Source organism: Canis lupus, chromosome X (assembly GCF_048164855.1).
Source record: "Canis lupus baileyi chromosome X, mCanLup2.hap1, whole genome shotgun sequence".
Classification (NCBI taxonomy): Eukaryota; Metazoa; Chordata; class Mammalia; order Carnivora; family Canidae; genus Canis; species Canis lupus.
The window spans coordinates 112253704-112267687 of NC_132876.1; the positions used below are offsets into that span (position 1 = coordinate 112253704).

A 13984-nucleotide genomic window follows, 5' to 3' on the forward strand; every position below is an offset into this window, starting at 1 on the left:
TGCCTGTTGATTACCAGAGTACACCTGTGAAAAATCAGGTGTTCCTATATGGTTTAGTTTAAGTGCAGACCTTTTTTTTGCCTAAAATTTTCTCTCATTAGATTCTGGTACATTGCAGTTGGTGAGCACTTAAGCCCCTCACCCTGCCAATTTCCTGATTGCATGTGATATTTCGGATTTTCATCATTAAGTTTGTCATTCTTAATGGAAAGGTCATATATTTCCATATCTGTTCCATACCCAGGAAGCTTGAATTTTAATTATGTTTTATTATCTGACTTAAAATTAGTAAAGAATATTTTTTTTCTGTAGCAATGTAGTCTGAGATTTCTTAGTTTGATTCCATTGTAATTATGGTAACAGGTGCTAGAATGCTGTTACCTTGGCTTATACTGAATTTTGAGACCCTTCTGTCCTGGGATGAGTACTAAGCTAAAACCTGTTGGAGAGGGAAAATTTTACTGTTACTCTTCAAACTTCTTCTGGCAGGTCTAAGAATCAAACATGAAACATATTACCAGGAGAAAATCAAACAAAGGTTTAATTCCATATGCACAAAAAGTCCATATAAACCTGAGAGATTCCAAAGCAGTCAGCAAAATGAGGCTCAGTGATATCCGGAACCAAATAGAAGGGTTGAGGCCTAGAGGTTACTGAGGGGAGGAAGGCCATTTGCAGAGGACAGGTTTGTAAAACAAAGACTCCTGTGTTATGCAGCTAAGTTTCTTAGGTAAAGAGGAACCTCTGGGGATGCCTGGGTGGCTCAGCAGTTGAGCATCTGCTTTGGCTCAGGGTGTGATCCTGGAGTCCTGGGATTGAGTCCCACATCAGGCTCCCTGCATGGGGCCTGCTTCTCCCTCTGCCTGTGTCTCTGCCTCTCTCTCTGTGTCTCTCATGAATTAATAAATAAAATCTTTTAAAAAAAGAAGAAAAGGAGAACCTCTGGTGATAGCTCTCTTCCTGGCGCAGGGATTCCCCACTTTGCAATGTAAATGGAGACAGTTTAGGGGGAGAGGGAAAGAGCTTTTCCTGACTCTGCTGGGTTTTGATTGCTTTTAACTCAAAATAATCTTCATGGCAAAGTGGCATATTTCTGGGAGGCCTGTCCCGAACCTTCAACTCCAGTGCTGTGTACAGGGAGCTGGGCTTGTGCCAGAGATAGAGTACAGAGCAGAGCAGGCATGTTCCTACTCTCATGGGGCTTATAGCCTAATGGGGTAGAGAGGCAGGAAACAAGAACTCACAGGAAATAATGGCACCTGGTGCTGAGTCAGTAAGAAGGGCACAGACACAGTGCTGTGATAGGGAGTGGTGGGAGGGAGGCTGCCTTAGGTGGGTGGTCAAAGTCTGCTTTCTGAGGAAGACCTAGGTTTTTAGGCTGAAGGATAAAGAGATAGATATACGTAAAGAAGGAGGGTAGTGGTCCATCTAACCTACAAAGCCAGTGGGGCTGAAGTACAGGCAGTGTGTGTGTGTATGTGGGGGGGCTGTGGCAAGCAGGGGCATAAGATGAGATTACAAATATATGCAAGGGGGGCACCTGGGTGGCTCAGTCAGTTAAATGTCTGCCTTCAGTTTGGGTCATGATCCCGGGGTACTGGGATCGAGTTTCGCATCATTGGGGCTCCCTGCTTAGTGGGGAGTCAGCTTCTCCCTCCCCCTCTGCTCTGTCTCTGGCTTTCTATCTCAAATAGATAAATAAAATCTTTTTTTTTTTAAAGATTTTATTTATGAGAGAGAGAGAGAGAGAGAGAGGCAGAGACACAGGCAGAGGGAGAAGCAGGCTCCATGCAGGGAGCCCAATGTGGGACTCGATTTCAGGTCTCCAGGATCAGGTCCTGGGCCGAAGGTGGCGCTAAATCGCTGAGCCACCCGGACTGCCCCAATAAATAAAATCTTAAAAAAAAAAAAAAAAAAAAAAAAAGGAACGTATGCAAGGGCCAGATCATGCAGGGTCTTTGATTGCCTGCTGAAGGGAATTTAGATTTTATTTTTAGTGAAGCAGTGAGCCACTTTGGGTATAAGCACAGGAAAGATATATTCTGACATTTTTTTTTAACATTCTGAGTTTTTATAAGGTCACTCTACTGGTGTGTGACAAATGATTTAATTGTAGAAATAGGAGAGGGTAGAAGCTAGGAGGCCATTTAGATGGGAGGGGAGGGTCAGCCAACTTTTTGTATAAATGGCCTGAGAACCTGAGATCAAGTGTTCACACTCTTTTGACTGAGCCAGCCAGGCGCTCCAAGTTTCACTCTTTATTATTGTTCTTTTTTTTCTCTTTTTAAAGATTTATTTGTTTATTCATGAGAGACACAGATTGAGAGGAGAGGCAGAGACATAGGCAGAGGGAGAAGCAGGCTCCTCGCAGGGAGCCCGATGCGGGACTCGATCCCGTATCTGGGGATCACGACCTGAGCCAAAGGCAGGCGCCCAACCGCTGAGCCACCCAGGTGTCCCTTTATTATTGTTCTTTAGCTCTGCCTGATTTTCCTCGCTAAATTCTGAGCTCTTTAGGAGCAGGTTGTCTTAAATTCTTCCCTGCACCTCATGTATAGTGTTGAGCATGCAGTAGATGCTCAAATGCTAGAGAATTAATTTTAAAATTCATGGGATAGTCTTTAAGTATTCAAATATGGTGAGGATGAGTAGGTTAAGGCAGATTTTATCCCAAAGTAAATGCTTACTTTAAAATGCCTTACTTGTTGGAAGCACATTGTAAATTAAGTTCACATTTATCAAAGGATTAAGCTGTCAGGAATATTATTGCGGCTTTTGGAACTACTTAATTCAACAAGCCAGCATGTTTTAATAGTAGTTAATTCTAGTCATACCTCCGTTGCAAAGAAACTGTTCAGACGTATGCAGGTGTGTGTGCGTGTGCGTGTGTGTGTGTGTGTTGTACGTGGAGAGGGAGAGAGAGAGTGAGAGGGCACTATTTCACACCAGGCAGAGCCAGGTGGCTCTGTTCTCATATAGTCATTGGAGTCACTGGATTTGAGTTCTGCCTTCCAAGTGGACCACTGGTAGAAACTAGCTGATCTCACTCCTCAGTGGCCTATATTCTGGAATCTTTTTGGCTGCTTAAGAATTCCTTTCTAAAAAAAAAAAAAAAAAGAATTCCTTTCTATAAAAAAATTAAAAAAAAATAAAAATAAAAGAATTCCTTTCTATTAAAGTCTTCCTTTCTTTGTAAACATTTGTTTTTCAGTCTTGGTGAGAGGAAGGGTTGACAGCTTTATAATGATCCTCCATTTTTCTGGGTTGGGGGGATTTACTACCTGTAAAATCCAACTGAATCAGAGATAGCAGAATTGATTTACTTAACTTAGTCCATATCTCCACACAGCAGGCAGGGTGATCTTATAAACACAGGAATCAGGTCATTCTTAAAGCCCTCCTTTAAAAAAAAAGAAAAAAAGTTTTATTTATTTATTTTAGAGAGTAGGGAGAGGTAGAGGGAGAGGGAGAGAGAAAATCTCAGGCAGACGCCTCACTGATCCCTGAGCCTGACACAGGGCTTGATCCCACGACTCCAAGATCATGACCTGAGCCAAAACCAAAAGTCAGAGGCTTAACCACCTGAGCTCCCTAGGCACCACTGAAAGTCCTCCTTGACCCCGATTTCTTTTCCCTTCTTGATGCTTCTCCTGTTCTCTCACCTGCTTACCTGGCTCTGTCATCCTGCACCTTTTCTTCTTGGTTTCCCTCCTCGTCTCTTTCCTTTGCTTCCTGTCTCTCTTAAACGTACAATGCTTTTCCGTTTTATGTCAAACAGCTTAGCGAGATGTAATTTATCTATTACAAATCTCACCTGCCTAAAGTGTAAAATGCCATGATTTTTAGTATATTTATAAACATATGTTCTTGTGCTCTGTTTATTAGTGACGTTTCTATTAGTCTGTATGCTGTGGAAGATCACTTGTGTCTTTTTTTTTTTCTATTCCCAGTTGGGTGGCACCATTGGAGACATTGAAGGGATGCCGTTTGTGGAAGCATTCAGACAATTCCAGTTTAAAGCAAAAAGAGAAAATTTCTGTAATATCCATGTTAGCCTTGTCCCACAGGTGAGCTTTCCAGATAAGTATAGACAGCAACTTCTAGAAATCTTCCTGTGATATTCTGTTTGGTCCACACTTTATAAGGAGATAGAAGTTTATTGAAACACTATAAGGGAGCAGCGGACAGGACAGCAAAGGAGAAACTGCCTGTTTTTTCCACATTTTATTTATTTATCTTAAAAATATTTTATTTATTCATGAAAGACACAGAGAGAGAGGCAGAGACACAGGCAGAGGGAGAACCAGGCTCCCTGTGGGAACCCTGATGTGGGACTCAATCCCAAGACGCCAGGATCACGACCCTAGCTGAAGGCAGATGCTCAACCACTGAGCCACCCGGGCACCTCTTTTTTTCCACATTTTAGACTAGGGAGCCATTCATTATCCAGAAAAGCTAAATGTCCGGTATACTGACAGTGACCCATTTCTTTTCAGCCCAGTGCTACCGGAGAACAAAAAACCAAACCCACACAAAATAGTGTCCGTGCGCTGAGGGGGTTAGGCCTGTCTCCTGATCTGGTGAGTAAAGGAGAATGGGTAAATTTCTTGGAATAGGACCTCCATTTTTTGATCTATAACATCATCTAAGTCCTTTTTATCTCTCAATGATTCCTATGACACTGAGGTTTTTGTATCTGGGGCCAGGGAAGGCTTATTCCCATATCCTCAAGGGTAGCTTCACATATTTCTAAATTGGCCATCTGTTCTCCTCCAGGTCCTCGAATTGGCCACATTGACAGCTAGACAAGTGCAGTGTCCCGTCATTTTTACAGTCCCTGGGTCCTTTAGTGTGAGGTGGGACCTTGCAGATTTTCCTGACACCCAGTACAGTGGGCTGTCATTGCCCTTATTATAACAAGTAATCCAGTTATCACCAATGGTCTATATCAGAGGTTGGCAAGTAACAGCCTGGAGGCCTGCTGCCTATAAAGAAAGTCTTAATGGAATGTGGTACGGTCTGTTGCTTACATTCGTGCACAGCTGCCTTTGTCTTGCAATGATACAACTGAGTAGTTGGGACAGTAGCTTCTTGACTTGCAAAACCTAAAATGTTTGCTATCTGGCCCTTTAGAGAAAAAGTTTGCCAACCTTTGGTCTAGCTCTGTTCTTGTATCCAAAGAGACAACATTTGTGAACCTTCACTCTTGTTCACTAGAGATGCCTAGACATTTTGAGTGCTTACTGGTAGATGTGTATTGAGTTTGATTCTGCTTGCTTATATTAGCGCTCAGGTGTTTCTAATAGTCCAGTGGCATGCCCAGAATGAACAGGTACGTACTTGGTCAAATCTCTGGCTGTAAGAAGAAATTAATATAGAGAATGAACGGCGGCATGAACAGCCAGATTCCCTCTTGCTGACCTGTGCACAACTGACTTTGACAGATTGTCTGCCGAAGTTCAACGCCCATCGAAATGGCTGTGAAGGAAAAGATTTCCATGTTTTGTCACGTGAACCCTGAACAGGTTAGTGCTGCTCCTGAGCTCTGAGTGCCTTGCGGCAGGCACTTCTGCTGATGCTAATGTTTTGCATCTCTTAAATGATCGTATTACTTCTCACGGCATTTATGAAGGCTTTGGGAGATTCATATCCAGCCACGGCTCCCGTGCCCTGAAGGGAGCAATCTGAGACCCTTGATTCCTTAGGTAGATCATGTTTCTTGGCATAATCACTCCTTAAGTTACAGGTACAAAACTAGGTGGGCTTTTTAGCTTACAGTCAAACTTCTAGAGAGAGAGAACCGTGTGAAGCCTGCTTATCGTCTGTTTATCTTGTCTTTCCAGGACACTTACTGCTTTTGCTGCGATTTCTGCTTTGTACATGTTATAGCTTAACTTTCCCCAGGCTGCCGGTTCCATTGACATTCACACCATCACTTCTGATCACATCAGTGGCCTCAGTTCACTTCATTGCTATAGAAACTGTACTGTGATTTGGGCTCAAGACCTCTGTCCTGCAGGGCTTTCCACCTGGGGATCTGAAAGCTTTTTCTTTTTTCTTTCATTCTCTTATCTGTCTCTTGTTTGCAATAAGGTTTAGTTGTAAGGGATCAGAGCTGGCTGTAGTTTAAAAAGCGATATGAATGGTGCTCAGGAAAAGGGTGAGGTTTGGCAGAAACCTTTTTTTTTCCAGATTAGCCCTGGGTTCTTTGAAGCCTAGAAACCATCTCCTTGGGTTTCTTTATCTATGGAGGAAGTTTAGTGCACAGGCTCCTGCCTCCTGCCTGAGGCTTCAGGGTCGGCACATGAGTCTGAACTCTTTTGAAAAATGTGATGATAGCAAGTTTAAAGGACTCTCCTGTATTTGTAATGTCATTAAGCCACTTTAGGTTTTTTTCCTGTTGTTTTTTGTGTCCTTCCTATTGGTAAATAGGACTTTGTGTCTGTATTATATAAATGTAACCTGGTTACTGAAATGGAAGGAGGATACAGTTTTCAGAGTTGGATTATTGAGAGCTCTGGGAAGGGAAGAATGCAAATTTCTGACCATCCAGAGCCTGTTTTCGATAGAACTAGAGATTCCAGAAAACATTCTCTCCCAGCAGTCCACAGGTTAGTTTATTAGTCATTTTTCAGCGTGTTGTTTTTTTCTAATGTGAATTAATGCTCCTGTTTCTTGGTTCCTGGTGAACCTGCATTTAAAGATCTTCTCTAGTTTCCTGAGGAAGGGATGGAGGGTCAGAGACATCTGTATGTTTTTTTTTTTTTTTTTTAAATTTTTATTTATTTATGATAGTCACAGAGAGAGAGAGAGAGAGAGAGGCAGAGACACAGGCAGAGGGAGAAGCAGGCTCCATGCACCGGGAGCCCGATGTGGGACTCGATTCCGGGTCTCCAGGATCGCGCCCTGGGCCAAATGCAGGCGCCAAACCGCTGCGCCACCCAGGGATCCCGAGACATCTGTATGGATGTGGTCATTACCATGACATTTGAAAAAAATCTCTCTGGCTTGGAGGATAAATGAGTAAATAGTTCCACATTCCATGTCTTCCACTGTGGGAGTTTGGGCTGCCCAGAGATTTAGTTTTAATCTGTGGTTGGTCTGGAGCTCATATCAGTGACATCTTGGCACTTTGAATTGCTTTGGTGTATGCAGAGTGAGGCACAATAGTCCTAAGCATTAGGTTGGTAATGTTCAAACAGCTTAGGAACCCTTGGGTGGATTTGGCTATGGATTTGGGAAGATGGAACACAGAGTTAGCAGAACATTTCTTGGCATTGATTTAGAATGTGGCAGATCCTTAAATGCCTGCCAGTAGTCCCTTTGGATATACTTGAGAGGGTGGTGAAAGCTTGTTAGGGTGAATGTGAAAAACAACCATAACACCTGGCATTTAAAGGAGCTGTTCTCCTTTAACAGGTGTAATTAATTTGGGTTCAGTGTGTGTTTGAAAATATATCCAAATGAAGGGGACTTAGATGGTGATACCTTGAGCCGTGTGTCTTGGACATTGACACATAAAGCATCCATGTTTCAACACCAATTCTCTGACTCCAGCTGGGGTCCTGCAATTCAACTCTGACACTAACTACCTGGAATGAGCATCAAACTCCGCAAATTTGAGGGCCGAATTCTTTACAAGACTGCCCTCCGCATCAGGCACCAGCCACAAGTTTCCACTGTTCTAAGCCACCTACATTTCTGCCTGGCTAACTACAAATTTGGGGCTTCCAATAATCCCTTCGGGTTCGGTAATTCTCTAGAATGACTCATGGAACTCAAGAAAATGTTATACTTACTATTACCATTTTATTATAAGGAGTGCAAATGAACAGCCAGATAAAGAGATGCATAGGGCAAGACCTGGGAGGTCCCAAGCTCAGGAGCTTTTGTCCTCGTGGAGTCAGGCTGTGCCACCCTCCTGGTACATTTATAAATTTATCAACCAGAACACTCGCCTGAGTCTTGGTGTCCAGAGATTTTTTTTTATGGGGGTTTCACTATCTAGGCATGATTGAGTAAACCATTGGTCAAGTGACTGAACTCATTCTCCAACCCCCTTATTATCCTTGGAGGTCAGGTGCCTGAAAGTTCCAGTCTAACTTTGTTGGATTTTCTGGTGACCAGTTCCCATCCTGAAGCCACCTAGGGCCCACCGTTAGTCGCCTCATTAGCATAACAAAGATACCTCTGTCACTCAGGAATTTCCAGAGATTTTTGAAGCTTTGTGCCAGGAATTGAGAACAAAGACCAGATTCTCTCTATACATGTATGTATAGAGATATATCAAATAAGTCCTACCACAGCATTCATGTTTCTAGAGTTGGAATAATGAGTTCAAAGAGTTTTATAATTGGGTCAAACTAAGCTTGTGTTAATTCTGCCTCTTGTTTGGGTCACTGGGCTTTTGGTTTTCTTCAGTCAGTATAAATGAACTACCATTGTCTCTTGAGTTTTGATTCATTCTTGAACTCATTCTTGTGGCATATCTGAGGCATGTCATTTAAATATGGTGTTTTATCATCATTAATCAGGTCATATGTATCCATGATGTTTCATCCACATATCGAGTGCCAGTGCTTTTGGAGGAACAAGGCATTGTTAAATATTTTAAAGAGAGATTGGATCTGCCCATTGGTGATTCTGCGAGTAATTTGCTTTTCAAGTGGAGAAATATGGCTGACAGGTATGTGAAAGGAATTACTAATGTAGTCTTTAATAATTCTTGGGTTTGGAATAAGGATTGAGACATACCTTAAGTATACCTATGTCACATTCAACTTTCTGTATGTATATGTTTTGGTCTGAATTTATCTAAAGCTTTATTTTTTATTTTTTTAAAAAAATTTATTTATTTATTCATGATAGAGAGAGAGAGAGAGGCAGAGACACAGGCAGAGGGAGAAGCAGGCTTCATGCCGGGAGCCCGATGGGGGACTCGATCCCTGGACTCCAGGACTCCAGGATCATGCCCTGGGCCAAAGGCAGGTGCTGAACCGCTGAGCCCCTAAAGGGGCTTTAGGATTCCCTAAAGCTGTAACACATTAGTGGAGTGTTTTGCCGTATTCTTTGAAGATTCTGTGGCTTTTGATTTTGTTCTACTTAAATGAAAGTGAATTGAAGGAATTTGGATTCTGGAATGATTTTTTAAAATTCTGGAAGTATTTTGATTGGTTTCTTTCTCAGTTTCTGAGTATTTTATTATTTAAAAAAATATTTATTTTTTTGAGAGAGAGAGATAGTGAGAGAGCTTTTGGGAGGGAGAAGCAGGCTCCTCACTGAGCAGGGAGCATGATGTGGAGCTCAATCCCAGGACTCCAAGATTATGACCTGAGCTGAAAGTAGACACTCAACTGACTGAGCCACCCAGGCACCCCGAGTTTCTGATATTTTAAACAGGTTTAAATGTCACAGGTTTTTGCCGTTTTTTTTTTAAGTTTATTATTATTATTATTATTTTTAGATTTTATTTATTCATTCATGAGAGACACACAGAGAGAGAGAGAGGCAGAGACACAGGCAGAGGGAGAAGCAGGCTCCATGCAGGGAGCCCAATGTGGGACTCGATCCTGGGATCATGGGATCACGCCCAGAGCCGAAGGCAGATGCTCAACCACTGAGCCACCCAGGCGTCCCTTTAAGTTTATGTATTTTTTAGTAGTGTCTACACCCAATGTGGGGCTTAAACTCACGACCCTGAGATCAAGAGCTGCATGCTCTTCTGACTAAGCCAGCCACGTGCCCTTGTAGTTAGTACTTGTTTTTTAAGATTTGGCTAACATTTCCTAAAGGAAATTCCCTTGAATGAAAGGTTTAGGCTCTGACATTATTGCTTCATCCTGCAGTTATTAACTGTCAGCATTGTTATTAAAACCTCAGACAGGTTTTAGCTTTAAGACCATGATATTAATTTTAGCAAGGTTTGTCTTATTTGAAGTCATGTGGAAATTAAATTCTTGTCACCTATTTTCTCTTACTAAATGTAGACAAAGGCATAACTCCATAAAGTCCCAACTGCCTGGCTTTTTGTGCAGCTTAGGTACGGGCAGCAGTTACAAACATGGGCTCCGGTGTTGCTAAAGAATAGATCTCATCACAAGTTCTCATCATAAGAAAAAAAAATTAGATGTTAATGGATGGATGTTAATTAGACTTAATTGTGGTGATCATTTCATAATACATACAAATATTGAATCATTATGTCATATACCTGAAACTGATAATATTTTATGTCACGTGTATCTCAATAAAAAAAAAAAGTAAGCTCTGGCATCAGACACGCTGGACTGAGATCTCAGCTTCGCCTCTCACTAGCTGTGTGAGTTTGGGTGGATTACCCAACCTCTCTGGACCTGTTCTCCCATCCATATATAACAGGGGATACATTGTGATAATTATGAGAGAAAACATGAGACCTTAATCTCCATGGGGCGCTGAATATTGGTTACTGAAGATGGTAAAAATAATTAAAATGGTTTGATGGTGACAAAATCACTGACCTTGGTAGACGATCAATAGACTGAAGTGCTCTTGCCCTGTCACTTCAAGATTTAGAAAGTGTTTAAGAATTTTCTATGGCAAGTAATATCAGGAGCAAAGTGCAGTTTCTGAATTTAGGTAGTGTCCTGCATGATGTTATAGTTAAGTTCCTGCCCTCCAGAATGCTTAAGGAATCAGTTGCTTTGGAGGAATTTTCTGAGTAGCTTGGGGCTGATCTAGAAATTTTGATATTTCATTCCTTTGATTGGAAGTAGCTCTAAATCATACTCTATGCTTCTGTGCTTCTTAAAGCCAGTGTTTGGTTTTCATGTTCGTTTCTTTGGCTGCTGTAACAAATGACCACAAACTGGGTGGCATCAAATAGCAGAAATGTATTCTCTCCCAGTTGTGGAGGTCGGAAGTTCAAAATGAAGGCATCAGCAGGATTGGTTTCTTCCGGAGGCTATGAGGGAGAAACCGGTCCAGCTTCTGGAACTGCTGGCAATCCTTGGTGTCCTGTTTCTGCCTCTGTCATTGCATGGCCTTCTCTATGTCTCTCCTCTTCTCTCTCTCTCTCTCTCTCTCTTTTTTCCCCTCCTCTTCTTTTCTTGTATAAGGATGCTTGTCTTTGGACATAGGGCTCAACCTAATCCAAGATGATCTCATCTCGAGATCCTTAATTGTGTCCACAAAGACCCTTCTTCCAAATATCGTTACATCCACAGATTCTGGGGGACATATGTTTTGGGGGGTTGCTATTCAGCTCACTGCAGTCTTCAAGCAAAAGGAAATTGAGCATCGGTCCTTCATGATGATATTGATTTATTGGTAATGACAGTATGTACTGTGCTCTCACTACGGCCTGTAGAGAGATACAGGAAGGCAGAGGTCAAAGGGCTGCCTTGTTCGTGGAGGTCCAGTGCTGTTCAGAAGCCAGGGGTCCCTGGTGGAATTGGATGGCAGAGCTCACCTGGGACCCCAGGCCAAAGTGGGGACAGCTCAACTCACTGGGGACCTGCCTATGGGGTGGGCCTGCGAAGCAGCAAAGCGGCTGGCCCCTCACACCCAGCTGATGGCCAGGTGGAGAGCATGTGAGAGCTTGGCTGGTGTGGACAGGGCCCGGTGAGCCTAGCCTGTAGGCCCGAGAGGGAAAGAGAGCGTGCAGGGACCTGTTTCCCTGGGACATGTGGGCCAATAGACTCACCTGTTTCACCTGGCTGCCAAGTGACTCCTCCTCCCCTGATAGACCAGACTAGGTGAGTAGGAGGGAGTGATGGTGAGGACCCCAGTCCTGCTTCCTTCCCGGGAGCAGAACTGACATTCCTCCTTCAGTGGAGGAGTGAGAATAGGGGTTAAGAACTCAGCCCAGCTGGTGTGCTCAGATGTGGTTGTGACCGCCAGTTCTCCAGGGTCAAACCTGGCACGGGGAGTGCTTCCCTCTGACAATGTATCAGAATCTTGCCTTGATACCAACTTGCTTTGTCATCTGTGTCTTTTATGTAGAGATGGGGTGAAGCATGGGCAGCCACACAATCTCCAGAGCAACATAAAATTCAGTAACAAGCTAAAGGTTTAGCAGCCTTCTCTGAGGGGCTTCAGTCACCTTCCTAGAAAGTCACCTTTACTGTCACTTTTAACTTCTTAGCTTCTTATGCATTCTTCTCCTTCCAGCCTATTTGCAATTATATTTGTCTGGCACATTTTGCAGATGTTGGTATGAAAGAGATTCCTGCTCACAGTAAGGTGTTTGGGGGATGGTTTGCTTCCAGGCCCTAAAACATCTTCAGCCCCAAAATGATGTTTCTACATAGTTAGTACCAGACCAGACCATTTTTGTGTTCGTTATACAGAATTTCTAGCCAAAGCAACAGTAAACATGGTGTCTTAAGTGGTAAACTGTGATTGAGCATCTTATTCAGATTGGAATTTTCTCGTAAAAATGATCTAAATGTCTCTGAGTGACATTCTTTGGGCATGCCATGAATAACCTGCCTTTGTGGGCCAGCTGGGACTGTAACCATGTTTAATGTAGACAGTTTGAATGCATTTTCTTATATAATGTCACCTTACAAACTTAATATTGAAATGTTTCCTGTTGACATTCAGAATGAATTTTCTTATACAATGTCACCTTATCAACGAATTTAAGGACAGCTCATGTTTATGAGATAAGGAGAGTTTTTTATTTTTAATGCTTTTAACTGTTTCTTTGATACACTTTACTTGGATTTATATCCATGCCTGCTTAGTAAGCCAACGTTGAGGTTGCTTATGAGTTTGCAATCTATTGACACACAGATTTTCATTCACTGGGGGTGGGGTGGGTATTTGAGTCAAGCACATCAAGTTCGAGGCTCATCTGCTCTTAAGGTTTTAAAAAGTGCCTTGGGATAAGAACAATGGCTGTCATTATATTTGTGATGTTATATTACATGCATATAACCTTTAAGCATGCCTTTCATCTCAGGTACGAAAGGTTGCAGAAAATGTGCTCCATAGCCTTGGTTGGCAAATACACCAAGCTCAGCGACTGCTATGCCTCCGTGTTCAAAGCCCTGGAACATTCAGCCTTGGCCATCAACCACAAGTTGAATCTGATGGTGAGCCCCGGCTGGTCTTCCTCATATTTCAGTTATTCACTGTGATATCTCATGTTTCAGAGACAGGTTGTGTTGAAGGAGCCCGAGACTGCTGCCAGGATTGATGTCACCAGGAGGACTTATAGTACTTAGTATACAGCAGGATTTGTGGCTAAGATTTAGTACAGTGAAAGGTTACAGAGCAAAGTCAGCAAAGGAAAAAGGTGTATGGGATGAAGTCTGGAGGACTTCATATATATACTTTGAGTATATTCTTTGTCTTTGTTAGATATAGAAATAGTACATGCTCAACGTGGGAAATTGAAACAAAGCATCATGTAAAATACAGAAAGCGGAAGATACCTCCTCCCTGAAATCCTATTTCTCTGTTGCACCTGTCCTTCCCAGTTTGATACATATCTTTCTAGACACATATGTTATATTTAATGATATTCTATACAGGTATACCATGATTTAAGGAAGCCTTATTATATTTTTAAAAAATATTTTATTTATTTATTCATGAGAGATGCAGAGAGAGAGGCAGAGACATAGGCAGAGAGAAGCAGGCTTCCTGCAGAGAGCCCATTGTGGGACTCGATCCCAGGACCCCGGGATCATGCCCTGAGCCAAAGGCAGATGCTCAACTGCTGAGCCACCCAGGCGTCCAGTCCAGCAAGCCTTATTATCTTGATTTAAATGGTGAAATTTTTATGTAATGAGCAAAAAGATACTCATGTATATGTCTAAGAAATTTACTAACTTCCGACTTAGGACCTATCTGACTTTTCTCTCACCTTTCTAGCCTCCTCCTACTGTAATCACTTTTTTTTTTTTAATTTTTATTTATTTATGATAGTCACACAGGGAGAGAGAGAGAGAGAGGCAGAGACACAGGCAGAGGGAGAAGCAGGCTCCATGCACCG

General features: G+C 42.5%; 1 protein-coding gene across 10 annotated transcripts in view; it reads left to right on the forward strand.

Annotated features, from left to right (window-relative positions):
• The window catches only part of CTPS2 (CTP synthase 2), a 108900-nt gene that overhangs the window by 25236 nt on the left and 69680 nt on the right, over positions 1-13984 (forward strand). For 9 of the 10 annotated variants that reach the window (XR_012026441.1, XM_072816595.1, XM_072816596.1 and 6 more), the window contains 5 exons: positions 3951-4067; positions 4497-4580; positions 5445-5525; positions 8535-8686; positions 12947-13079. Coding sequence is in view for 9 of the 10 variants with exons in the window: in XM_072816595.1 (XP_072672696.1) it covers positions 3951-4067; positions 4497-4580; positions 5445-5525; positions 8535-8686; positions 12947-13079 (567 nt within the window). In the remaining variant the exon portion in view is untranslated. The remainder of the gene's footprint in view (positions 1-3950; positions 4068-4496; positions 4581-5444; positions 5526-8534; positions 8687-12946; positions 13080-13984) is intronic. The other variant, XM_072816602.1, reaches the window with a different exon arrangement.